This window comes from Prionailurus viverrinus, chromosome A3 (assembly GCF_022837055.1).
Source record: "Prionailurus viverrinus isolate Anna chromosome A3, UM_Priviv_1.0, whole genome shotgun sequence".
Lineage (NCBI taxonomy): Eukaryota > Metazoa > Chordata > Mammalia > Carnivora > Felidae > Prionailurus > Prionailurus viverrinus.
In genome coordinates, this window is record NC_062563.1 from 50,740,955 (window position 1) to 50,765,756 (window position 24,802).

The following is a 24,802-nucleotide window of genomic DNA, read 5'->3' on the forward strand; positions in this document are numbered from 1 at the left end:
AGATGGTACAAAGAGATTTTTTTTAATTTTTTTTTGAGACAGAGAAAGATAGAGCATGAGTGGGGGAGGGGCATAGAGAGAGGGGGACAGAGAATCCTCAACAGGCTCTTGGCTCAGAGCTGTCAGCACAGAGCCTGAAGCGGGGCTCTAACCCACAAACCATGAGATCATGACCTGAGCTGAAGTCAGATGCTTAACCAACTGAGCCACCCAGGCGTTCCAAGATTACACAAAGAGATAGAAAGACATTTGAGCTCATGGATCAGAAGAACAAATATGTTTGTAATGTCTATAGTCCCCAGGGCAATCTACTCATTTAATGCAATTCCTATCATTTTTCACAGAGCTAGAACAATCGTAAAATTTCTATGGAACCATAAGAGACCACAAACAGACAAACACTCCTGAAAGAGAAAATCAAAGCTGGATGCATGGCAATTGCAGACTTCAAATTGTATTACTGGCACAAAAATAGACACACAGATCGAGGGAACAGAAGACATCCAAATGACTAACAGACACACGAAAAGATACTCAACATCACTCATCACCAGGGAAACACAAAGGAAACCACACAATGAGATATGAACTCACACCTGGCAGAAGGGATAAAATTAATAACACAGGCAAAAACAGATGTTGGCGAGGATGTGATGAAAGGAGAACCCTTGCACCTAGGTGGTTAGGTTCCTTAAGCGTCCAACTTTGGTCATGATCTTGCAGTTTAGGGTTCGAACCCTTTGTGAGGCTTGGTGCTGACAGTTCAGAGCCTGGAGCCTGCTGAGGATTCTGTGTCTCCCTCTCTCTCTGCCCCTCCTCCTCTCCCCCCTCTCAAAAATAAATAAAAACAATAAAAAAAGGAAGGGGAACACTTTAACACTGTTGGTAGGAATACAAACTGGTGTAGCCACTCTGAAGAACAGTATGGAGGTTCCTCAAAAAAATTAAAAATAAAACCACCCTATGACCAAACAATTGCACTACTAGGTATGTCTCCAAAGGATACAGGAGTGCTGCTTTAAAGGGGCACGTGCACTCCAAATTTATAGCAGCCTTATTAACAATAACCAAAGTATGGAAAGAGCCCAAATGTCCATTTACTGATGAGTGGATAAAGAAGCTGTGGTACACACACACACTGGAATACTTCTAGGTGATGAAAAAGGAGGAAATCTTGCCATTTGCAACAGCATGGATGGAACCAGAGTATATTATGTTAAGTGAAATAAGTCAGTCAGAGAAAGACAAATATATATGAATTTACTCATGTGGAATTTAAGAAACACAACAGATGAACATAGAGGAAGGGAAGGAAAACATAAGATAAAAATACAGAGGGGGGCAAACCAAAAGAGACTTTAAATACGGAGAACAAAGTGAAGGTTGCTGAAGGGTGTTGGGAGGGGGGATGGGCAAATGGGTGATGGGCATTAAGGAGGACATTTGTTGGGCTGAGCTCCCAGTGTTATGTGTAAGTGATGAGTCACTGGGTTCTCCTCCTGAAACCAAAATTACACTGTTAGCTAATCAACTTCAATTTAACTAAATGAGGTTTAAGAGATAGAGCAGAATAGAAAAACAGATGCACACACAAATAATGTTCTATTAGTCTTCAAGTAAGCAGGAAGGAATATCCAATATCTTTTCATGGTGCTGGGAAAAGGGGACAGCATCATGCAAAAGAATGAAAGTGAACCACTTCCTTACACCATACACATAAATAAGCACAAAATGGATGAAAACCCTAAATGTGAGACCTGAAACCAGAGAAATCCTACAACAGAACACAGGTAGTAACTTCTTTGACATCAGCCACAGCAACTTCTTTCAAGATATGTCTCCTGCAGAAAGAGAAACTAGAGCAAAAATAAACTCTTGGGACTATATCAAATAAAGAGCTTCTTCACAGTGAAGGAAACAACCAACACTAAAAAGCAACTTATGAAATGGGAGAAGATATTTGCAAAGGATATATCTAATAAGTTGCTGATACTCCAAATGTGTAAAGAACTGATATAAAACAAACACCGTCCCTCCCCCCAAAATAATCCAGTTACAACCTGGGCAGAAGACATGAACAGACATTTCTCCAAAGAAGATATGCAGATGGCCAACAGGCACATGAGAAATGCTTATTTATTATGAGGGAAATGCAAATCAAAACCAAAGTGAGATACTACCTCACACCTGTCAGTATGGCAAAATTCAACAACAAAAGAAGCAGTGTTGACAAGGATGTGGAGAAAAGGAACTACTCTTGGGAATGCAAAGTGGTGGGGCCACTGTGGAAAACAATATGGAAGCTCCTCTAAAAGTTAAAAATACAAATACCTTATGATCCAACAGTAGCACTACTGGGTATTTACCCAAGCTATAAAAGAACACTGATTCAAAAGGATATATGCACCTGTGTATATATTGCATGATTTGAAATAGTGGAGATACGGAAGCAGCCCAAGTAGCCATCAATGAATGGATTATATATATATATATATATATATTCCATATATATAATGGAATAGTATTCAGCCATAAGAAGGAATGAAATCTTTCCATTTTCAAAGACATGGATGGAGCTACAGAGTATGATGCTAAGTGAAATAAATCAAAAAAAGACAAATACCATAAAATAATTTCACTCATATGTGGAATTGAAGACATACACAAGCAAAGGAAAAAATAAGAGAGAGAAAGAGAGCAACAGCTAGGAAACAAATTATTAACAATAGAGAACAATCTGACAGTACTAGAGGTGGATGGTGGGAGGTTGGTGAAATTGGTCATGGGGATTAAGAGGTGTACTTGTCATAATGAGCACAGGGTGATATTGTAGACCTGAAAGAAATATAGCTCTGCACATTAACTGACTGGATTTGTAGAAAAAAAAAAAAGAAAATACACTGAAAAAAAAGAAAATTAAATGAGGACCTATCCATTCATTTACTAGGTGAATTACATGAGAACTGAGTTATGGCACTCTTGCCATTCCTGCAGTGGGTTAAGAGCTACCTTGGAGTAAGTTACAGTGTCCTCTAAGGCACAGAGCACAGAGACTCCTCCTCATGTGGCCTCGTCCTGCTCCCTTGCATATAGAAATATTTAGCTGTAATTGTGCAAGCATTGAAGAAAAATCAGGATGAAAATAATCTACGGTTAGATAAAGGAGGCTTTGCAATGAATAACAGTGGGAAATAATCCATGCTTGCCATCGTGGGCCTGTACTTGTGACACTCTTGACCCACCTCAAATACAGGTTCATTTTGTGTGAATTTCTTTACCACCCATCCTTGCTCTGTGCCCACCACTATATCTTTATTACTGACCATGACAAACGTGACCTGTGCCATGTGGAGATAACTTCCAATGAGGAAGACAGAAGTGAAAGGGGGGGTCCATGGGGTAAGGAGGGATGGTAGACAATAGCAAAGGGTCATTTAAAATAGAGACCTGCACTTCAAAGGAAACTTCTCCCAAAAGGAAAATGTAGCACATAGGTCTTGTAAAAGGAATGAAGTAGAAATTTTGGAAAAGTATATATATATTGAACAAAAGCTGTGTGATAATGTCACCAGTGTATTTACTCCTAGAACAAAAAATTAAACCGGAATGGACCGGGTACTCTCTGGCAATTTGTCTCACCAAATTATAGCATGTTGGCAGAAAACTTCTAGGCCTCTTTAATTTTTCCGACAGCTTCTCTAATCCTGTGACAATGAAATCATTCTCTTTGGAAACTTCCATTGTGTCATCTTCCTTATAGACTTCCCCTTCTTTGTTTATGAAGCAGCTTAAGCAAATCCAGGTTACAGTTGCCAGTGGCTTTCTGTATCATTTGGAAAGACAACATAAGGAAAATGAAGAAACTAAAATCCTGTCATTCAAAGCTAATCACAGCCTGAACTATTTTTCGACATTTGAGCATTTTTTTCCACAAAGTGGAATCAATGTGAATTTGGTTATTTGGTTGGGTAAACTGTTTTGTTTTTGTTTTTGTTTTTATTTTATTTTCATTTTAACTGAGTAAATCCTACTCCATATCTTTAAATATCCATTCATATTGGTGTTCAAATTTTTTTCCTCTACTCCTCATAGGGAATAAATTTCACCTGCTCATAATGCCCTAAATAATACACAGAAATGACAAGTAACTATTGAAGGAGTGCTCTCTAAATTCTTCCTTCAAAAAATCATGAGAGCGTGGTGGCACCAGTTTATATTTCAATCCGCAGTGCAAGAGTGTTCTCCTTTCTCCATATCTCACCAACAACTGTTGTTTCTTATGTTGCTAATTATAGCCATTCTAACAGGTGTAATGTGGTATCGCATTATGGTTTTGCTTTGCATTCCCTAATGATGAGTGTTTGAGCATCTTTTCATGTGTCTATTAGCCATCTGGAAGTCTTCTTTGCAAAAGTGTCTCTTCATGTCTTCTGCCCATTTCATATCTGGGTGGTTTGTTTTTTGGGTGTTGTGTTTGATAAGTCATTTCTACATTTGGGATCTTAACCCTTTATCAGATATGATGATTGCAGAGGTCTTCTCCCATTTGGTAGGCTGCTTTGAGTTTTTTTCATTGTTTCCTTCACTGTGCAGAAGCTTTTGGTCTTCATGAGAGTATTACTCAGTCACCAAAAAGCATGGATTCTTGCCACTTGTAACTATGTGGATAGAACTAGAATGTATCACTCTAAGCAAAATGAGTCCATCTGAGAAAGACAAGGATAATATGACTTCACTCATATGTGGAATTTAACAAATGTGAAGGTGAGGAAGAGAAGAAACGATAGAGCTTAATGATAGAGAACAAACTTGGGGTTGATAGAGGGAGGTGGGAGAGATTGGGTGGACGAGTTATGGGTATTAAGGAGGGCACTTGTGATGAGCACTGAGTGTTATATGTAAGTGATGAATCACTGAATTCTAATTCTGAAACCAACATGTTAACTAACATTTAAATTTTAAAAAAGAGGAAATGTCTTAATAGCCACTCATTTTGTCATGGTCCATTAAAGGGTTTTGACACCATCATTTTTAAGGGGTATATCATGGTCCTGCTCCCAGAGGTTTTGTATCCTCTCTGAGGAGATGTGCCATTCAGGGCACTTAATGTCAAAATAGAGATAACACATGCCTACATGAATTACTTGTGCAAATCTCCAACCACTGTCTTTGGTTTCTAGAAGCAGACAGCTCACCATCAGAATCAAAGGTGATGGCAACTGAAATCATGGCAACAATGACCCTCCAGTAAGAGAGTTGAGGCCCCTCTCACTACTGAAACATGTGTGCCCTTATTTCTAATGCCCAACAAGGGGTCTAGTTTCAGGAGTTTGGTGAAATATTTTGGCTGGGTGAGAAATTACAACAAATCCATTGTCCTATGTTCATTTTTCTAATGATGAGTGTAGCTGGATGCTTATCACTTACAGCCATTTCCAAAATGTAGCCACTGTTATCACTTCTGGGTGATCCTACTGAACACACTCTCTCCTAGACTTCCCCAGGGGACAAAGACAGTGATTCTTGTCTATTCACCAAACTTCAGTCCTTGTGAAACCACTAAACTGTTACTGACTTCCTTCTAGCCAACAGAACACAGTTGGAGTGATCCGTTTCAAGATTTCATGGGATAAATTCTGCCACTTTCTTCTTAGTCTTGTGTTTTCTCCATCTCTGTCTCTCCTCTCTCTCTCTCTCTCTCTCTGTCTGTCTCCCTCCCTCCCTCTGCTTTCTGTCCTCAATTGCTTTCTCTCTCCTCTACCCCTAAAATGGGGGATGACACACTACTCGGGACTACTGTATGAGACCCCTATACAGGAGAGAAAGAAACAAGTTCCCAGGTCAAAAGATTGAAACATGCTTTCAGTTCAAACTGAATTGTGACATTGCTCGTGTGAGTGAGCTTGGGTTACATTATCAGTCCGTTGAGTCTCCATTGGCAACACAGTCCTGGCTTCATAGAGACTTTGAGTCAGTGTCATGCAGCTGTGCTGTACCTGGATTGCTCTCTCATAAAAATCTGGAGCTATTAAATATTTGTAGCTTTAATATTCAAGGTATTTGGATAATATTGTTACAGAGGAATGCATAACTAACAGTCTACTTAGGTCCCAGCTCTGGTCTATTCTTTGCCTTCTTCCTTCCTCTCCCCTCCCAGGATCCCACAGACACATTTTCAACCTTTCGAATGTTTCTAATGGACAAACTCAATTCTGTCTCCTATTCTCTACACCAACAATATCGTTTCCTGACACACTGCAGGCATGTGCAGTGTGGCTCCCTTTTGTCATTCTTACCTAAGCAAATGTCACCTCAGTGAGGCCTGTCATACCTTCCAGTGTCTCCCCACTCATCGTGTCCTAACAGCACACTCATTGTTTTCACGATTACAGATCTTGCCATTTTTTTCAAATATCTTGTTTTCATACCTTTGTTCATCTCCCCTCCAGCCAGACTGAGAGCAGCGGTCAGAATCAGGAACGACTGGCCTGTCCTCAGTGATAAGAAACCTTAGGCAAGTTCCCACTCTGGTGGTGTGCTGCCACACAGCAAGTAGTTTTTGATGTTGGGGAAGAAAGGTTCTTCTGTTACTGAGAACTTGGTGCCTGGCAGGACTGTGTTGACCCAGATGGTCACTGCCTGCTCTCTACTCACCTCCTGAAATACCTGAACTTCCTTCATCCTGAGATACTAATGGTTTGTCGGTGCAAAGTCCATACCTTGCAGAGATAAGGATAGAAAAAAGTCAACTCAATAAGTAAAAGACCAGAGCGCATTTCCTGGGTGTGAACCAGGAGCTAGACAAGAGCCCCTAAACCAACATTGTTCTATCACTGAAGGAAAGGAATGGAAAAGAGTGAAAGCCCTTTTGCACACAAGACTCTTAAGAGCAGATAAAGGATGCTCCCCTTAGATCTGGCCGACTTATGTTGGTGAGGACACCGACTTTGCCTCAGGAAAAGTGCTAGTGTGCTCATGTGAAGCTTTCTACAATTTTCCTCTGAGATGAAGACATTTGGCCCTTGGGGCATCCCTTCAGATTCCCTTGCTCTTTCATTAGTGAGGATTTCATTAGGGGACATTCACAGACATAATCTGGGAGGATTTTCTGATTTTAGTCACGGAGTTATGACTAGTTCCCTGTTGGAAAGGCAGAGTGGTATACTACAGCTGGTTGGCTTTTCTAGTCATATATTGTTAAGGTAGCACTCATGGAAAATACATAGATCTTGTCCTGAAAATCATTTAGATACTGTAACAACCTCCCATTTTACAGTTATTCATGTCTTTTCAAGATGCTTGAAAACTTGAGAGGATCTGAGGATCTGTCCGTGGCAAAACAAACACAAAAACAGGCCTGCATGGCCAGAAACCTGAGTTCTGTGTCACTCATGCAGAGATGAACAAGCATACAAGGAAAACTATCCTGGTGAAGAGCCAGGGGTCCCTTGGCCAAACATGTGTCACATTCACAATGACTAGACCAGAATCCCCGGTTGAGGACCCAGGATATGACTGTAAGACAATTACATGGAATGGACTGCAGGGAGGACTCAGAGTTAAAATAGAACAAAGGGGTGAAAATGGCTGGAGGGTGTGTCAGAGTTCAGCATCAGGGATAAAGATGTGATGTGACTAGCACAGTATTCCTCAGTTCTTTGATTCACTCAGGAAGGACAAACACCTGTGGGATTAGTCAAACGGTGATGTCCCCATGTTCCACCTGAAAGCTCCGTCACCAAGAACCCTGCCCAGATTCTTCCTTCAGAAGCAGAGGGAAAGAACTGATGCTAAGTATGTGTCCTGCCATTGCCAACAGTACACAGGGCAGCAGTGATATACCTGTAGCCAAGATGTGCTCCTGGCTGATGGGCAATTGTTTGGAAGCAGGTCTTGGTGCAGGATTCCACCCAAAGGTACTTTCTGTGCCAACCAGATCCTGGAACAATCTGCGTATAAGAAACGTGCATTTTGTCAAAAAGAAGAGATCTCCATTAGTCAAGGGAGGGAGTCGAACTGGATACCCATATGTGTACATACCTTGCCAGCTAAGCAACACCTTGTGCTCAGGGAGAGGAGAGACATGTTTCTTCTGGGATATTAGACCAATATACCTTCAATTTCCTCAGGATCTGACTGGGAAACTGGCAACATACATATAGCCATGGCTCCTAGACACGAATGGAGACCTAGCTAGAAAAGCAGCAATGGGATGTGCATGAATATTAGCAGTACTGCATCTCCCAGGGGAATTGCATCCATCAGCGAAAAAATATATTTTGTAATCAACTCTTGATGCAGACAGGAGGCCGGATCCTTTCCTAAAACTTCTGGCTCAGACTACACACAAGCATTCTTTACTGGGCACTTGCAGATGGTCTAGGATTGGTGATATCCACAAACTCTGATACCCAAACTGCAAGGCCCATTTGGCCACTCACCAGGGTGGTACCCAACTCAGAGCTTAATAGGAAATGATATGACTTTGAGACAAGGGCTTTGAAATGATTTCAGGGAGACCCTTGTTTCCAAGGAAGATAAATTATTTACGATTCTTATAATAAACTACTAAAAACCAAGAGCTCAGGGACAGGAGCATCAACTGCCCTCTGGGACATGAGAGAGAACCCTCCACTGGCTCAAGATCTGCCTGCAAATTCACTTCCCATCCTTGTAACTGGGCCATGTATGGGACAGTCACATAGACTCAGTGTGTAAATTGAGAATAAGAAAGAAAATAAAAAATGGGGAAAAATGACTAAAGGGAAATCAAAGCTGTGCTTTCAAATGACCATGGGGGAAAGTGAGAGAGGGTGAGTCTGACCTACCCTTCCTAATGTCCCACACAGGAGGTGGCATCCACGTTAAACTCGGGTTTAGCCTACACACAAGCCTTCCGCTGGGTACCTTCACACACCTGAAAATTGGCAGAACCACATCATGCTGAAACCAAATTGGGTAGGGCCCAATAGAATACCTCTATTCCCATCACAAACACACCACCAACCTGCCAAGATGAAAGAAGAGGATATTATTGAGACACTGTACATGAATAATGTCCATGCAAACCCTCTTTAAACAATAGGGTGGCAATGGAGACACACACTGCCAGAGATCTTCACCACACCACACTACCAGAGATCTTCTCCACATGAGATTTGGAGAAAGTTGAGAAAAAAGTAGCCAACACAGACTCTTATCAAGCAGGTTTACACATGAGTCCTAGGTTCCTCTTGTGATCCCCACAAATCCAGTCACTCAGAGTCATAGCACCGACTTGCAAATGTGCAGTATGGACCAGCTCTTGTGACTTGTGGCACATGTTAAGCCAAAGGGGCCCTGGCATTTTGTTTTCAGGACTCCATGGGCATCCGGGGTCCTAGGCCATTCGAAGGGGTCCAGCCGAGAACTGTGTGTATGGGTGGTCGGCCAGATGCAATGGCGGGGGGTGGGGGGAGATGGCCTCCCTGCCCAGGGAACCGAAGTTTAACATGTCCCACCCAAACTGGTCACATTCTCATTGGATGGAAATGTTGAAGGCACATTGGTCCAGGCTGGAGCCTTTCTCTCTCCATTACTGCCCTTCAGCCTGAGTCTTCGTCCAACCTTAGGAGCCACGGAGCAGGCACTCCAGTGGGCACCAAGGGGTGGGCTTCGGGTTGCCACTCAGTCCCGAGCCCAGTGACAGCCATGAGCATCAGCTATCCCAAAGGAGAGGCTCCTATCGCTGAGTTTGGTGAATGGCAGTTTGTAACATGAGGTGAGGAAGTGAGCAAACTTGCCTCATTGCTCTGCCTGATGGAGGGGCCTTCCACCTGAAAAGCAGACCATTCACACAGGAGCAGGAGGCTCCAGAGGCTGGTCAGCACAGAAAGAGCCCTTTACAGGGAGAGGGCCCCAGTGCCCCTTTCCACACGTCAGAGGAAGACCTGGGGGCACCTGACTACACCACTGTCACTGCTCACTCCATTCAGGGATGGGAAAAGGAAGGGCAGCAATGTCCAGGGTTCTCTAGGCCCTTCTGAAGGAAGAAGGCAGGCCTCTTGCTGAAATGGCTCCCAGTTGTGGACGCTACATGGCACTGTTGCCTAAGGCTTCTGGTGTGTCCTCTTCTTCCCTCAGCCAGGTTGCCAGGAGCTGATTCTGGACCCTCCCTTTGCCACATAATTCCCCTTTCAAACTCTGAAGAGCTCTGACCCTCTTTCTCCACCTTTACACATCTTTGGTTTCTTGTAGAAGCAAGATTCTTCCCATCATCCGTTCAGAGTCATTGTCTCACGGTCATATCATCTGCCTTTCACTTGGGAGTCTGATTCAGTCCTGGCTGGAAACTGTGGGAAAGATTTTGGCCACAGGACTCATTCCTCATCAATTTGTTGGGTTCCAGAAGTATGTGGTCACTCAGAGACCCAGGCCAATGGAAGGGTCCCCTCAAAGGGTGTTCGTTTGTCAGTTGGGCGAGAGAGATTTGGGTAGGGAGCTGGCCTTCTTCTGGGCCAAGGGCAAATGAAGTAAGACACCTCCTTTCCAAGTGGCTCCCAACTCCTACTGTGTATGCCAAACTTTGGACCCCCTTATGCCCATTGCCTTCACCTTGCTGCATTTCCGACATTTTGTTTTCTCCCTGAGGAGCTATGGAGCTATCAGAAGCTCAGGGAGCTCAACCGGGTACGCATCAAACTCCCACTCTGCTCCTGTGCTCAGTGAGAGCCCTCAGGCTCTGAACTAACAAAGGAAAGATGGCCTTTATTCCCTGGAAGATTGGTGACTGGCCTGCTCTGGTATGGAAGGGGAAGGGGAGCCAGCTTGCTTCACTATCCTGGATGACTGCGTTGTGTTCCTTGTGAGAAGCAGACGGTTTGCCCATGAGCAGTACAGACAAGGTGAGGGTCAGCCCAGGGGAAGCCCTTTCCAGGAACAGGGGATGATTTCCTTGTTCCACACTCCTGAGTAAGAGCCAGCAGAACTAAATACCTAGCTCAGAAGTGGGGCCTCGATCAAATGACAGAACGTGTGGGAGGGACAGACATAGCCAGAAATCTCTGTCTCCTAAAATCAGAATGCAGGGCACCCAGGTGTATTCCTTCAGAGGGCTCCCATTGCCTAACCCACAAGCACTGCTTATTCTGGCTACAGCCAGGCTGGTAGGAGACTGTGCTGGGAACTTATTCTCAAAATCCTCCACATCCCATATGTGAGGAAGCACTCTGGCAGTCTGGGTCTCAAGCTCCACCACTTACCGTTGTCTTCAAAAGTGGTGCTGCATGGTGTTTATCAGAGCCAGTGCCTTTGAATAATGTCCTCTTTCAGCTTCGGTGTCCTTGTGGTTATGCTCTAGGTATTGCAATGGGTCCCCCTCTCGTTTTGGTTTCAGAATTATGTGACCATCCCCAAACCTAGGGTGTATGAAGGTTCCCAGGTGGAATGCTTGTGCTCGTGGTTAGTCTCAGCCAGAAGGTAGGGCAGTGGATGCTGCGTCACGTGTGCTTACCGGGTGAGGGAAGATGGATATCTCTTCTTCGATTTGACCGGGGGCCTTTTGAATGCAGAACTTTGACATCCCCTGGTAGTCGTTCTTATCCCATTTCTGCTTTTCTCTCTTGACCTCACTTCACACAGCAAGACCATGGGGCGACCATGTAAACAAGTGAGTTGCAAGGATGCACGTGTAGGTTCCAGAACATTCCTGAGTCTAGACAGGGCTCTCAGAGTCCGATATCGCTGAAGAGACCTATACGTTCTGTCCGTGAGCCCTCAGTTCAGAGCAGGCTACTGTATCATGGGAATGGGTAGCCACATGGACCCCTGATCCTGATGGAGGGACATAGCCTCAGGCAGAGGAAGAGACAGGATGTGCCTGTGCAGCCTGCTCCATGACTTGACCAGAGAACTCAGTCTTTGGAACGTCTCCTGCACCAGGCCTTGTTCTCATCACACGATCCTCCCATGGAAGCACCTTCTTCATATCTCGGTGTCACTGGGGCCCTCTCTTGTGAGACGATGGGCAGAGAAGCACACAAAAGGCCACAGTTTCCCTCTACTTCTTGAGGAGGAATGTGGATCTCTTGTTCACAGGGCTCCGAGTGGCTCCCTTTGCACAATACCTGTAGCCAAATCCCACAAAAGGTCTTCTGATTTGTGAGCAAGCCAGCTTGCTAATATATCGTGCTCGTCAGTTTGTTCTAAATGTTATCCCATTCTCATCCTTAATGAAGAACCCTTGCCCTAGGCTGATCAAATCTCATGATACTGCTGTTTATATGTCAAGGTATGCCTTGGGCCCCATACGTTTCAGTCTTGCACAGTAATAGATCGGTCTTGCAAAAGTCCAGTGTGGACCAGCCCATGGGTCGTATGTTAGAGGTGGAGGTAAAGGGGCCGGCATATTTGTTTCAGGACTACATGAACATCCAGAGCATCAGGGCAAGGTAAGGGGTCCAGCCGAGATCTGTTTATGTGGAGGATGGGCCAGAGGTATTAGGCGCACGCTGGCCTCCATGATGGGCCTAGGGGGGAAGGAAGTTTAACGTGTCTGGTCCACGTGGATCACATTCCCATTCGCTGGAAATGTTGTACACTTGGGTCCTGGCTGCAGCCATTCACTTTCCCTTAATGCCTTCCTGACTCGTTCTTTGTTCACCCTTATGAACCATGGAGCTGGCACTCACTCAGCAGGCACCATGGGGCGCCTGGGTGGCGCAGTCGGTTAAGCATCTGACTTCAGCCAGGTCACGATCTCGAGGTCTGTGAGTTCGAGCCCCGCGTCAGGCTCTGGGCTGATGGCTCGAGCCTGGAGCCTGTTTCCGATTCTGTGTCTCCCTCTCTCTCTGCCCCTCCCCCGTTCATGCTCTCTCTCTATCCCAAAAATAAATAAAAACGTTGAAAAAAAAAAAAAAGAAGGGCCACAGGTACTGGAATCTTGAAAAAGTGACTTCACTTCCTTGGTGATAGGCTTCAACAGAACTTAGAACTCTGGTAACCAGGTGCCCACATTCTAGAGATGGCCTGCTTTCCGGCTCACTTGCCCAGAGTCATTCTAGAGAACAAAATGTTCTGTTGCTGTATCCCCATTTTCAGGATATGTGGGCTTAAGAAAGCCCAGAGTGGGGCGCCTGGGTGGTGCAGTCGGTTAAGCGTCCGACTTCAGCCAGGTCACGATCTCGCGGTCCGGGAGTTCGAGCCCCGCATCAGGCTCTGGGCTGATGGCTCAGAGCCTGGAGCCTGTTTCCGATTCTGTGTCTCCCTCTCTCTCTGCCCCTCCCCCGTTCATGCTCTGTCTCTCTCTGTCCCAAAAATAAATAAACGTTGAAAAAAAAAAAAAATTAAAAAAAAAAAAAAAAAAAAAAAAAGAAAGCCCAGAGTGAGAAACCTTTATGTCACTGTAGACATCAGCTCAGCCCTCATCTCCGAAGCTGTTGGTCATTTGGCAGGAGGCGCTCACAGGTAACACAAGGCAGCTCAGGGCAGCCCACTGGACAGAGCATGCCTCAACTCTGATCCTGCCCAGAGCAGGCCCACACCTCTTGCCCCTCATTGTGTGTGTATGTGTGAGAGAGACAGAGAGAGGGAGAGAGGGGGGGCGGAGGGGACAGAGGACGAGGGCTATGCCCTTCATGAGCAGAAGCAAGATGTCAGGTGTTGAAAGCCTAGCACATCTCTCATGTTCATACCCCAGGTCTTGGCAGGCAGGAGAAGATGATTTCTGGGGACCAAGTTCAACTACCTATATGTTAATTATGAGCCCTAGAGTTTCTTCTGGTTTCCTCCTTGCTGGGTGTCTTTACAGCTTCCCCTCTTAGCCTGTACTGTAGAGAACACAATTTCTAATGGGGGTGTCCCCTTGCGGCAATGTCCAGGGAGGACCCTAAGGTCTCTTGGCCCGACTACGGGGCACTGTACTTGCAGAGCTTCACCCAGGATATCTTTGAGGAGCTGGTCCATGGCTTCAACTACTGCAGCGCCCTAGATAAGTGTCAGGTGCAGAAGGATACCAAGAATCAGCGCTGCTCTGAGGTAAGAATGGGAAGAGGGTTTTTCACACCCAGGGCCTGCACATAAATATGGGGCCAAACCTGAGGCCCTCACATCATATTTCCACATGAGTGTCCCACAGGCCCAACCACAAAATAATCTGAATAGCCAAACCTCTGCCACCAGCTATGTGGTAAGGTAGGAGGACACTCTTTACATATGTTGGAATGGTAGAGAATGCATGTATTGTGTATGTATTTTATTTTTTATATTTTGATAGAGAACATTTAATGTTTTTAATTAATCATTTTTATTTATTTTATTTATTTTTTTTACTTTTCATGAGGCCATGAGTATCTTTGCATTTTACTGCTGTTTTATTATTTTACCTACTTGCCCCAGATATCCTGGGTAGCACTCAGCTCCACTGTCCTTGCAGAACGTCTCCAAGCCCTTACATATCATCACACAAAACAGGGTGATTTAACACAAAATTAAGGGTGGGATGAAGCCATTCTATATGTTTCTGTAATGTCCTGTCTCTCAGAACACATTAAATTATTGTAGGCCCACCAAGTCATGAGCTGTGTTCTTATATGTCTTCATAATATTCCATAAAGGAGGTTGTGTGCCACTGTTTCAGCCTTTCAAGTCTGTTGGAACTTGACAGGATTCAATTCTGTTTTCATTTCAACAGTGATGCAGGGAAAATCTTAAGTGTCCTAAAAGAATGTTTTAGGTTGCTAGATCTGCCATAACATGGAAGCACAAATTGGGTGGAAGGACTTTGATGCCTCCTGGCTGAGATACCTGCCTCTGTCTTTTAAGAGTTTCACCCAGGAAATCTTTGATGAGCTGCTCTAAGGATTAAACTCCATCTCCCTTGACAAGCAGCAGGTGCATCAGTCCAGCAACAACAAGTGCTGGTATAGGGTCAGAACAGGTCCAGATTCATGTCCTTTCTCGGGACCCAGAGATGATCAGGGTAAGCCCGGAACCCAGACTACAATTGACTGGCTCCCTGGGGGCTGCTGAAGAAGGTGGTTTCCCCCAGAAACTTTCTCCCTATCAGGAACAGACCAAGCCTCATTAGCTTAGAGGAAATGCAGCCCATGCTTTTGACAATTCTCAGGACTAACCTATGTGATCTTGAGCAGCATTTGAAATTCTAACCCTCTGTGTTCTCATATCTACAGTAGGGGTGTTTGCTGATGACTCACTGGCATAATGCTCTTAATATAGGCTATTAAAAGAAGTGCTATTGTTGCTCAGCTAAGAGAATGCCTGGAAGTTACCAATGGTTTATCATTTCCCCCCTAAAACCAATTGCAATTTTAAGCCTAGAACCTTATTCTGTGTGGGCACTCAAGTCCCTTCTCTTTCACAAGTTCCCAAAGGGATGGGGGTCTCTGGTCTGAGAACCAGACCCTGATCTTCCTGGTAGTTCATGGCATTGAAGCTGACTACATGCCCCTCCTTGTCTACCCGGTGTTAAAAGGAATCAACCCTGTCCCTGGATGAGGCCTGTACAATGCTGAAGCTCAAGGAAGGCACAATGGAAAATTGTTTACAGTCCCTGCTACAATCACCTTTCCAGGATAGAAACACCTCAAACATCACAACCATTTTCTGCATATACCAGGTGTTCCCCATGGCCCAATTAGTCCTGGGACAGCAGTTCAAAAGGTGAGTGCCTGCCTCATACACAGCACAGGGGTGAGCCTCCCATTTACTACTTGTGTATCTTGGGAATGTTACTGCACCTCTATGAGCTTCACTTTCCTCTTCTGGAAGTGGGGTGGTAAGAGGATGAACCTCACCGTGTTAACTGTAGGAAATTATGGGAGAAAACATGGCATGGGCTTATCTGGTGCCTGGCTCTGTAGAAAGGGCTGCTGGACATGCTGAGTATCTTTAGGTTTAATAGTTCTCTCTCTCTCCAGTGAAGAAGCTCTCAACCTCAACCCTCACAGGCCTGTGGCACTTCTGAATTTAGAAAAGCACATGGAAAGCAGAAGTTGTCCTGTTTGCAAAGGACTTCTGAGATTCTATCTAGCTGGGCTTGGTATTTTTCCTTTATATGGCCAGACTAGGGCTTGCTGGGGGACAGGCAGAGGCACCCATGGCCCACCCAGTTATCTGAAAAGTACTGGTTGGGTTAATTCAATCCACAATATATGTTAATCACCTAGTAATGCAGGCACTTTTCTAGTCACTAAGATAATTCAGTGAATAAAGTAGACACAATGCCTTGGTGTCAATTCTAGTCAGAGGGTAGGCAATCACTGTACACATCATAACCACTCATGTCCTTGGTTCATTATATGTGACATTTTCATGGCGTCCTCTGGGTATGAAAGGATTGTCCCTTATTTGACCATTATGACAGACTACAAGACCAAGTAAACATGAGTGGGTCTTCAGGTTCAGAAGGAGGGCCTCCTGCATCCACAGAGCAGCATAAGAGACTATAGGGGTTGTGGCTGGAGGAGGACTTCCAGAACCATGGAACTCACAGATCTCTTGATTTCCATAGGAGGGCTTATGTTTGGGGGCTTCCTGTGAAGAAACAAATGAGTCAAAGAGAGCTGTGGATGGGGCCCCAAAACTTCTGGGAAGCAGAGCACAGTCTGGGTTCAGTTGGTGCCCAAGAGACCCATCCCTTCCACTGTTCCATCTGGCTCTGCCTGCTTCTCTCCATATCTACCTCTGCTAACCACAGCAACTAGGGCCAAGAACAGAAGGTGTAGTGAGAAGACTGCTCATAAATCGGCCTCAAACGTAAGCCCTATTACTGGTCTGTACTGAGGATGGCGTTGACTATGCCCAAGGCCGTGGTGAGAAGAGTATCAGTGAAAAAACCAGACTCACACAGGTTTTCTGGATGACTAGGCCTTCCACTGCAAAGGCGGGGTTGGAAGTGGGCTGGGCCATCCTCTGGGATCCATAGAGAAATAATGATGCTGTGGGAGTACAGTGTGGAATAAAAGGCCAGGCCTCTGATGCTTCTCCACACATGACTCTTCCCAGCACCCTCTCTCCCATCTTGACTACATGGCCTGACCAGAAATTGCAGGATACCTGGCAGTCTCTGAATTTTACCAGTTTCAAAGTAAAGACAGCCTATGTGGATATGAAGCTGCATGACTGGGACCTGAAGAACCACACCGCCCTTATCCTGGTGCATCAGGAAACTCTGGAGCCCACTGAGGCAGAGTCAGATGGTAAAGGGGATTAAAATCTGGGAAGACTAACTGGGGTGGGGTTCATGGGCTGAATATTGTTTTGAAAGCAATGGTACCTGTCCTGTTTTTGGGAAGGCACCTGGAAAGTCAGTTATGTGGATGAACCTTTCTCTTTATCCTGATCCAGTGCCAGCCCCAAGGCTCCTTCCAGTTGCAGAGCCAGAAAAGGAGTCTACTATGGAACTAGAGACAGCACCAGTTATGTTTCAACCATCATCTCAAGTGTCAGAGCCAGCATCACCTCCATCAGCTGTTCCAGAACTGGAACAAGTGTTAACATATTCTTCAGCATATGTGCCAGGTCCACAGCTGCAATCAGCTCAATCATCAGCTTTACTTAGAATTTTAACTCCAGCTCTAAAAATAGAGACAGAGCCAACTCCAGCGCCAGAGCCTTCCTGCCACTGGCATGTAACCCCAAAGAACCAGCTGAATGAGGAGAAGCCCAGCCTCATGGACTTCCCTCCCAAGCTGGTGGCAGAGCAGCTAACGTACATAGATGCGGTAAGAAGCTGGGCTCTCAGGGCAGGACAGGGCAGGGCACTTTCTACATTTTTGCCGTCAGCTAACCCAGACCTGCCTTTCCCTGATGTGGACTACTATAGTCCGGGTCCAAATTTCAGCTCGACCACTTATCAACCATGTTACCCTGCCAAGGTCCTTAAATCAAGCTTTCACTGTCCAGCTGCAAACTGTAGAGATAGGCACTGATAAGAATTGATGCAGAGTTACTGTGTAGATTAAATGAGCTTAGAACAGCTAGAAAAATGGGTAGGCCCTGGTCCTTCAGGTGGAGGAAGACAGCTCACTGGGTGCAGCCAAGTCCATGGGTCACCCACCCATCTTCCTTGGAGGTTTAACACCCTGTGCACTTATTAGGCATCTGACATGTACATAACTACAAGGGGAAACAGAGAAACCTGTGGTTGTAACTGTCATGGGGGAATGTGCATCGAAAGGAGAGTAGGACCAAAGGGAAAAACAGGTGGAGTGGAAAAGGCCCCCTTGTGAGGAGTCACATTGAACTGTCATCTAGAGGCTGGGGTTAGCAAGGATGACCAGGGTCCAAATTCTCTCCTTCCTTCCCTGTCAGTATTCACTCCTAGGTCTTCCTGTACTTGACTCCCTCAGTGAAAATAGAATGGAATGAGATCCAGGGATTCCAATCAGGCTCAGGCCACATTCTCAGCTTCAGGAACTAAAGCTCTGACCTGGTAACCTCCTACCTAGAACATTAATCCTGAATGTGAAATGGCTGGCTGAACACCCCTCCCCTCCCCACCCCATTCTCTAGGAGCTGTTCAAGAAGGTGCTGCCTCATCAGTGCCTGGGCTCCATCTGGTCCAAGCGGAATAAGCCTGGTAATGAGCACCTGGCACCCACAGTCTGTGCTACCGTCACCCAATTTAACAGTGTGGTCAACTGTGTCATCACCACCTGCCTTGGAAATCCAAGAATGATAGCCCAGGACAGGGCCATGGTGGTGGAGCACTGGATAAAGGTGGCCAAGGTATTTTATGGGAGGCCAAGATGAGTCACTCTTCTGAGCCTTGGAAACTGATATTTCCTTTATCAATTCTCAGGGTTGGAGTCCCTAGTCTAAGCCTTAGGGTCGGCACAGTCCCTAGGCTCTTCCCTCCAGGGACATGCTGACCTTTACTTGCATGTCCCAATGGTGGAACGCTCAGTTCCTACCTGGCTCCTTCCTTGGAATGAGCTAAAATCTTCCCTCTCCCCAGCAGTGTTACTCTTTGGGTCTTATATGTGCCCTTCTGCAGGCACCTGGATATCTGTCATCTTGGAGGGAAATTTTAAACTGAGGGAGGCTGATACTTTAGAGCAAATAGGACTCCTGCTACCCACATGACCACTCATTCTCTTCCCTCCCCAGGCCTGTCAAATCATGCGGAACTACTCTTCACTGCATGCCATCCTCTCTGCTCTGCAGAGTGCCTCAATTTACCGTCTGAAGAAGACATGGGAGAAAGTTTCCAGGTGAGTATGCCTCTCTCCATAGAAGGATCAGGGTGGATGAGGGATTTCCCATATGCACATCTTTTCCCCCTCAGTAACTGGGACCCTCCTGGGAGGCAGCAAACCCTGGCAATAGAACCTGGGCTGGTGTACAGGTCTATAACTCACCCTGGAGAATAGTCCACCCTGACTCCAGCTATAGAAATAGTTTTTCTTAAATATCACGCACTGAGTTGACCCAAATTAAATATTATCAAGTGCTTACTTTACAGCAACAAAACTCTCTGCCCAATTGAAACCACAACTGACTGAAACGGAGTTGCTCAATTAATATGGAAATGGTGGCACTGGATGACCCACGTGAGAGCTCCCTCCATGGCCTACAAACACCTTAGTTCTCAGAGGAATCCAGAGAAAACCCTAATACTGGGAGTTTGACTTTTTGGAGTACTCAAATAAGAGGGACTTACATTCAAGCCACATTATTCCTATAATTTTTTCTGCCTTCTTTTCCTCTATTCAGGAAGAGCTTTCAAAAATTTAAAAAGCTGTGCACTGAAGATAACCCACAGAGAAGGGAACTGCTTCTGAAGGTATCATGGGAGGAGGAGGTTTGGGAAGAGAGAGGGTGGGGCCTGAGGGAACAGGGTCTTGAGTGGATGAAGAAAGACTGCTGTGTAGGGGAATGACATGAAGCATTCCTTGGGGAGGCGAAGCCTTTGGTATGAATATGGTTACAGTTTGGGGTGAAGATTCCATTGGGCGTGGAGCAAGTAGGTGCTGTTCAACCAGATGCTATAGACACCCTGTCTCTCCATATTAACAGCTAGTCCAGATGGGGAGCTGTATACAGCTTGAGAGCCCAGAGGACAGCCCTCTGCTCAGTAGTGGGGTTGGGATGGATGGAGGGAAACAATAATGATAGTAATAGGACACTGAGTCCTCAGAAGACCATGTGACGTAGGTGGTGTTCTCACTTTTCTCAATGAGAAAACAAGCTCAGGAAGGCCAGGCTGCAAGTTCAAGGTCACACATGGAGTGAATGTTGGAGCTGAGATTGTGCTAGAATCACTCACAGCATGCTTAAGGATAATGTAGCATTGGTACCAGCTGACTTGGGTCAGATGTCCAGGGTCTCAAGTCAAAGATGGTGGGGGCGGGGGGAGTGGACTGAGGATATTATGGTCTCAATGAACTTGTCCTTGACCCTGCAGGAGCGGCCATCTAAATGGGCCACCCTGGTGATGAGCCTCCAGAGAGCCCAGAAAAGGCTGCAGAAGAAGGTGGGTGTTCCTGGGGAATAGAGCCTCCAGAGTGAGAGGAGAAGGGCTCCTCTCTGACAGCTGGAGGCCTCCATATCAAGACAGGTGGACCTTTCTACTCCAGCTCCTCCTCTTGTTGCCACAGCTTCCAAAACTCTTATTTTAAAGTGACTAGGAGGAGGGTCTATCCAGCTGGATGCAGAATGGATTTGTGGGTGGGGAGGGGCCTAGGACTACATACAATTTGATTTTCTAAAAGCAGGCCCTAGTGGTGATTAGGAGAAGTCTGATATCCTTGGAGGGTGAGGGTAAGGGGGAATTGAGAGGCGGCTGCTAGGGATCCTAGGCTGCTCCATGTGAGAACCTGGGGTGGACCAGGAGGCTAAAGCATTTTCAAGGGAGGGTCCCTGTGTGCACCTGAGAGCAGGGACTCATCCCACCCCTACCCCAATGACACAGGGTGTTGTCCCCTTCCTTGGCACTTTCCTCACTGACATGGTGATGCTGGACACTGCAATGAAGGACTATCTGAAGGTGAGTGAACCTCTAGATTGTGTAGGAGGGCCCAGAATCCTGAGGTTTGGGAGTGGAGAACCCCTGTAATGAGTCCTGAGACCTCAGGACTTGGCAAACCTCCCCTCATGAGAGCTTCACAGCTACCCCTGTGAGCTAGAGTTTCTCATCTCAATGATGAGTGAAGGGAGTTTGCACTTATGACACTGGTCCTGGTGCCCAAGACTGTCTGAATGCAAAGCTGCATGAAGTTTGTCTGAGTTGACCTCAGCCTCTCCCTCTCAGGCTGCTTATGGGGGGAGAGCAAAGTCAGGCACCTCCACATCGGCAAGCACTTACATAGCCTAACAGCCCCCTCCCCCCAGAGGTTTCAGCCTCCCCTTCTGTCATCAGAGAGGGTTGTGCTATAAGGTGCTTGACTGTCTACCCCATGTCGTCCTTTCTCTGGACCCCAGAGCCTGGCTTATATCCCAGTCCTGTTATCTGTGTATGGACAGTCTTCTCATGTGTCCTGGCACGAGAACAACATGAGAAAGGATGGGTATAAGGAACAAGCAATAACAAGGGGCTCTTTCTGATGGACTTTGGCTATTTGCTTTCTAGGGAGATGAGATCAACCATAAGAAAAAAACTAAGGTGAGCACTTGTGGCACTTCCTATTAGGGAAGTGTAGGGGAGTGGATACCAGAGATGGCCCTGGGAAGAATATTTCTTGGCTGCATCCCCTCCATCACACATTTACTGGAATAGTTTGATAATGAAAAAGTGTAAGACCCATCCATCTGGTAAGTGAAGTCAGGGGAGTGGCATCAGGGATAACTTCCTGCAGGAGGAGGGGCTATTTATACTCACCTCTGAGAACAGGTTGAGACTGGATGAATTTTCAGGGAAGGAAGGCTGCCACGTGTGCAAAGACCTAGGACTGGTCCCCTATCCCACTGCTCAACCCACCCAGGCTCTGTGTGCATCCTGTTCTTCTCTTGGCCTAGGAATACAAAGTGATGAAAGAGATCATGCTCCTCCAGGTGGCTGCAGATAACTACACTCTAGAACCGAAGGAGGAGTTTAGAGCCTGGTTCCAGGCTGTGGAGCGACTCAGTGAGGATGAGAGGTGAGGCCCATCAGGAGCTAGGCAAAGGCGTGGACTCTTTCTGGTGGCCACTCTAGGGATCCTGCATCCATGGCTCCCTGGGCAGCCTCAAGCCTTGTTTCCTTGTGATCACTGGAACATCAGACTCTAGCTACTGGGAAAACCCTGGGAGAGACACCTGAATTGTAGCTCCTGGTCGACTCACAGGTGTCATTCTCTCTTTAGCTACATCCTGTCCTGCCAGCTGGAGCCCCAATCCTAGCTGACCAGTGAAACTCAAGAACAAGAAGAATTGGCCACAATCAAGCTCAGGACTGAGTCCAGTGATAGTGCAACCTTTCCTCAGCAGCTTGGACACTTGCTGTGATGAACCCCATCTCCTTGACACTTCTTCCTCCCATCTATTTACCTACTTGGAGTGGCAATATTTATCTTAAATAGTAAAAGCTAGATTTGAATATTATTATATTAAAGCCTTCTTTTATAGCCCAAGAGTTTGGTTTGGTTCTATTACTTCCTACAGCAATTTAAATGGTGTACAGACTCTCATATTCTTTCTTGAACTAAGAAATCTTGCAGAGTCATCAGCTATTGTATGTGGGAGGAAGGAGAAGAGCCAGCCCTCCTCCCAAATTCCTCTTACTCAGAGAACAGGTTAATTTCAGTATAATGAATTTGGGTAAAAAGAAGAGACAGCCCCTCAGAATTACTGAGATTTAGAGGTTGAAGTTACTTTCACAGGAATGGCAGCAACCATTGAAATTGGATGTCCTTAAGTGTAACAATTTCCAGGACTACTACCTGCCCCAGGACAGTGGCTGCTTTCTACACTTTAAAGGAAAAGGTTTGTTTCCTGCTTCTTTTATTGAGGTGTTGTTTTTTGTTTTGGAGGGTTTTTTTTTTTACCAAATATTTGAAACTAAGTTTTCTAGTTCAAACTCTGGAGTTGCATTAGCAAAAAACATGTAAAGAGGTCAAACCCTACATGTGGAAAGGATAAGGACAGGAGAAGGTAATTTGCAAATTGACTAAGGGCAGGCAGGACTTTCCATTATCATTCTTCCTCTAGGCGCTCCATGTTAACACTTTACCTAGATTTAAATCCTCCAGGGATCCTTTTCAATGACCTCTGAATCCCCTCCCCTGCTTGTTTTGTATTTGGGGAAAAGATGTGTGATGTGCTTTTATGGCCACAGCTGCTGAACATGGTCCCATAAACATCTATGCTAAGAGCTAGGATGTCTAGCATTCCTGCATTTCCTGATGCAGCTTTTTTTTTTATGTTAGTTAACATACAGTGTAGTCTTGGTTTCAGGAGTAAAACCCAGTGAATCATCTCTTACATTTGATACCCAGTGCTCATCCTGAAAAGTGCCTGCCTTAATGCCCATCACTGATTTAGCTCACCTTCAAACCCACTGTCACCCTTAACCCTCAGTTTGTTCTTTGTATTTAAGAGTCTCTTATAGTTTGCCTACCTCTCTGTTTTTATCTTATTTTTCCTTCCCTTCCCCTATGTTCATCTGTTAAGTTTCTCAAATTCCACATATGAGTGAAATCATATAATATCTGTCTTTCTCTGACTGACTTATTTTGCTTAACATAATACCCTCCATTTCCATCTATATTGTTGCAAATGACAATATTTCATTCTTTTTTATTGCCAAGTAGAATTCTATTGTGTGTGTCTGTATGTGTGTGTGTGTCCCACATCTTTTTGTTTTAGTGTTTATTTTTGAGAGACAGAGTGTGAGTGGGGGAAGGGCAGAGAGAGAGGGAGACACAGAACATGAAGCAGACCCCAGGCTCTGAATTGTCAGGACAGAGCCCGATGTGGAGCTCCAACGTACAAACCATGAGATCATGATCTGAGCCAAAAGTGGGAGTTTCACCAACTGAGCCACCCAGGCGCCCATTTTATATTAGTACATCTTCTTAATCCATTCATCAGTTGATAAGTTCATGGACATTTGGATTTTTTCCATAATTTGAATATTGTTCATGGCTCTGCTATAAACATCAGGGTGCCTGTGCCCTTTCATATCAGCATTCCTGTATCCTTTGCATAACTTCCTAATAGTGAAATTGCTGAGTTGTAGGGTACTTCTATTTTTAATTTTTTGAAGAATCTTCATACTGTTTTACAGAGTGACTGCACCAGTTTTCATTCCCACCAACAGTGCAATAGGGTTCCCCATTCTCCACATCTTTGCCAAATCTGTTGTTTCCTGAGTTGTCAATTTTTGCCATTATGACACGTGTGAGGTTGTATCTCATTGTGGTTTTGATTTGTATTTCCCTGATGAGGAATGATGTTGAGCATCTATTCATGTGCCATCTGGATGCCTTTTGGAAAAGTGTCTATTCATGTTTTCTGCCCATTTCTTCACCGGATTATTTGTTTTTTGGGTGTTGAGTTTGGTAGGTGTTTTATAGAGTTTGGATACCAATCGTTTATCTTATATGTCATTTGAAAATATCTTCTCCCATCCCTCAATTGCCTTTTAGTTTTATTGATTACTTACTTTGCTATGCAGAAGCTTTCTATCTTGCTTGATGACGTCCCAATAGTTACTTTTTGTTTCGTTTCTCTTGCCTTTGGAGACATGTCAAGTAAGAAGTTGCTGCATCTGAGGTCAAAGAGGTTGCTGCCTGTTTTCTCCTGTACAATTTTGATGGTTTAATGTCTCACATGCACTTTGAATTTATTTTTGTGTAAATTGGAAGTGGTTCGGGTTCATTCTTCT

The 24,802-nt window shown here is 45.2% G+C and overlaps 1 protein-coding gene across 1 annotated transcript; it reads left to right on the forward strand.

Moving 5' to 3' along the window:
• Positions 1 to 13,356: 13,356 nt before the first annotated feature.
• Positions 13,357 to 22,536, forward strand: LOC125162371 (ral guanine nucleotide dissociation stimulator-like). The gene is made up of 13 exons (XM_047853292.1): positions 13,357 to 13,443; positions 13,906 to 14,013; positions 15,470 to 15,657; positions 17,002 to 17,195; positions 17,344 to 17,720; positions 18,511 to 18,726; positions 19,108 to 19,211; positions 19,714 to 19,783; positions 20,405 to 20,473; positions 20,912 to 20,986; positions 21,569 to 21,601; positions 21,955 to 22,076; positions 22,281 to 22,536. The coding sequence occupies exons 3-13, from the start codon at positions 15,503 to 15,505 to the stop codon at positions 22,315 to 22,317; spliced, it is 1,452 nt and encodes a 483-aa protein (XP_047709248.1). The 5' UTR covers positions 13,357 to 13,443; positions 13,906 to 14,013; positions 15,470 to 15,502; the 3' UTR covers positions 22,318 to 22,536.
• The last annotated feature ends 2,266 nt before the right edge of the window (positions 22,537 to 24,802 follow it).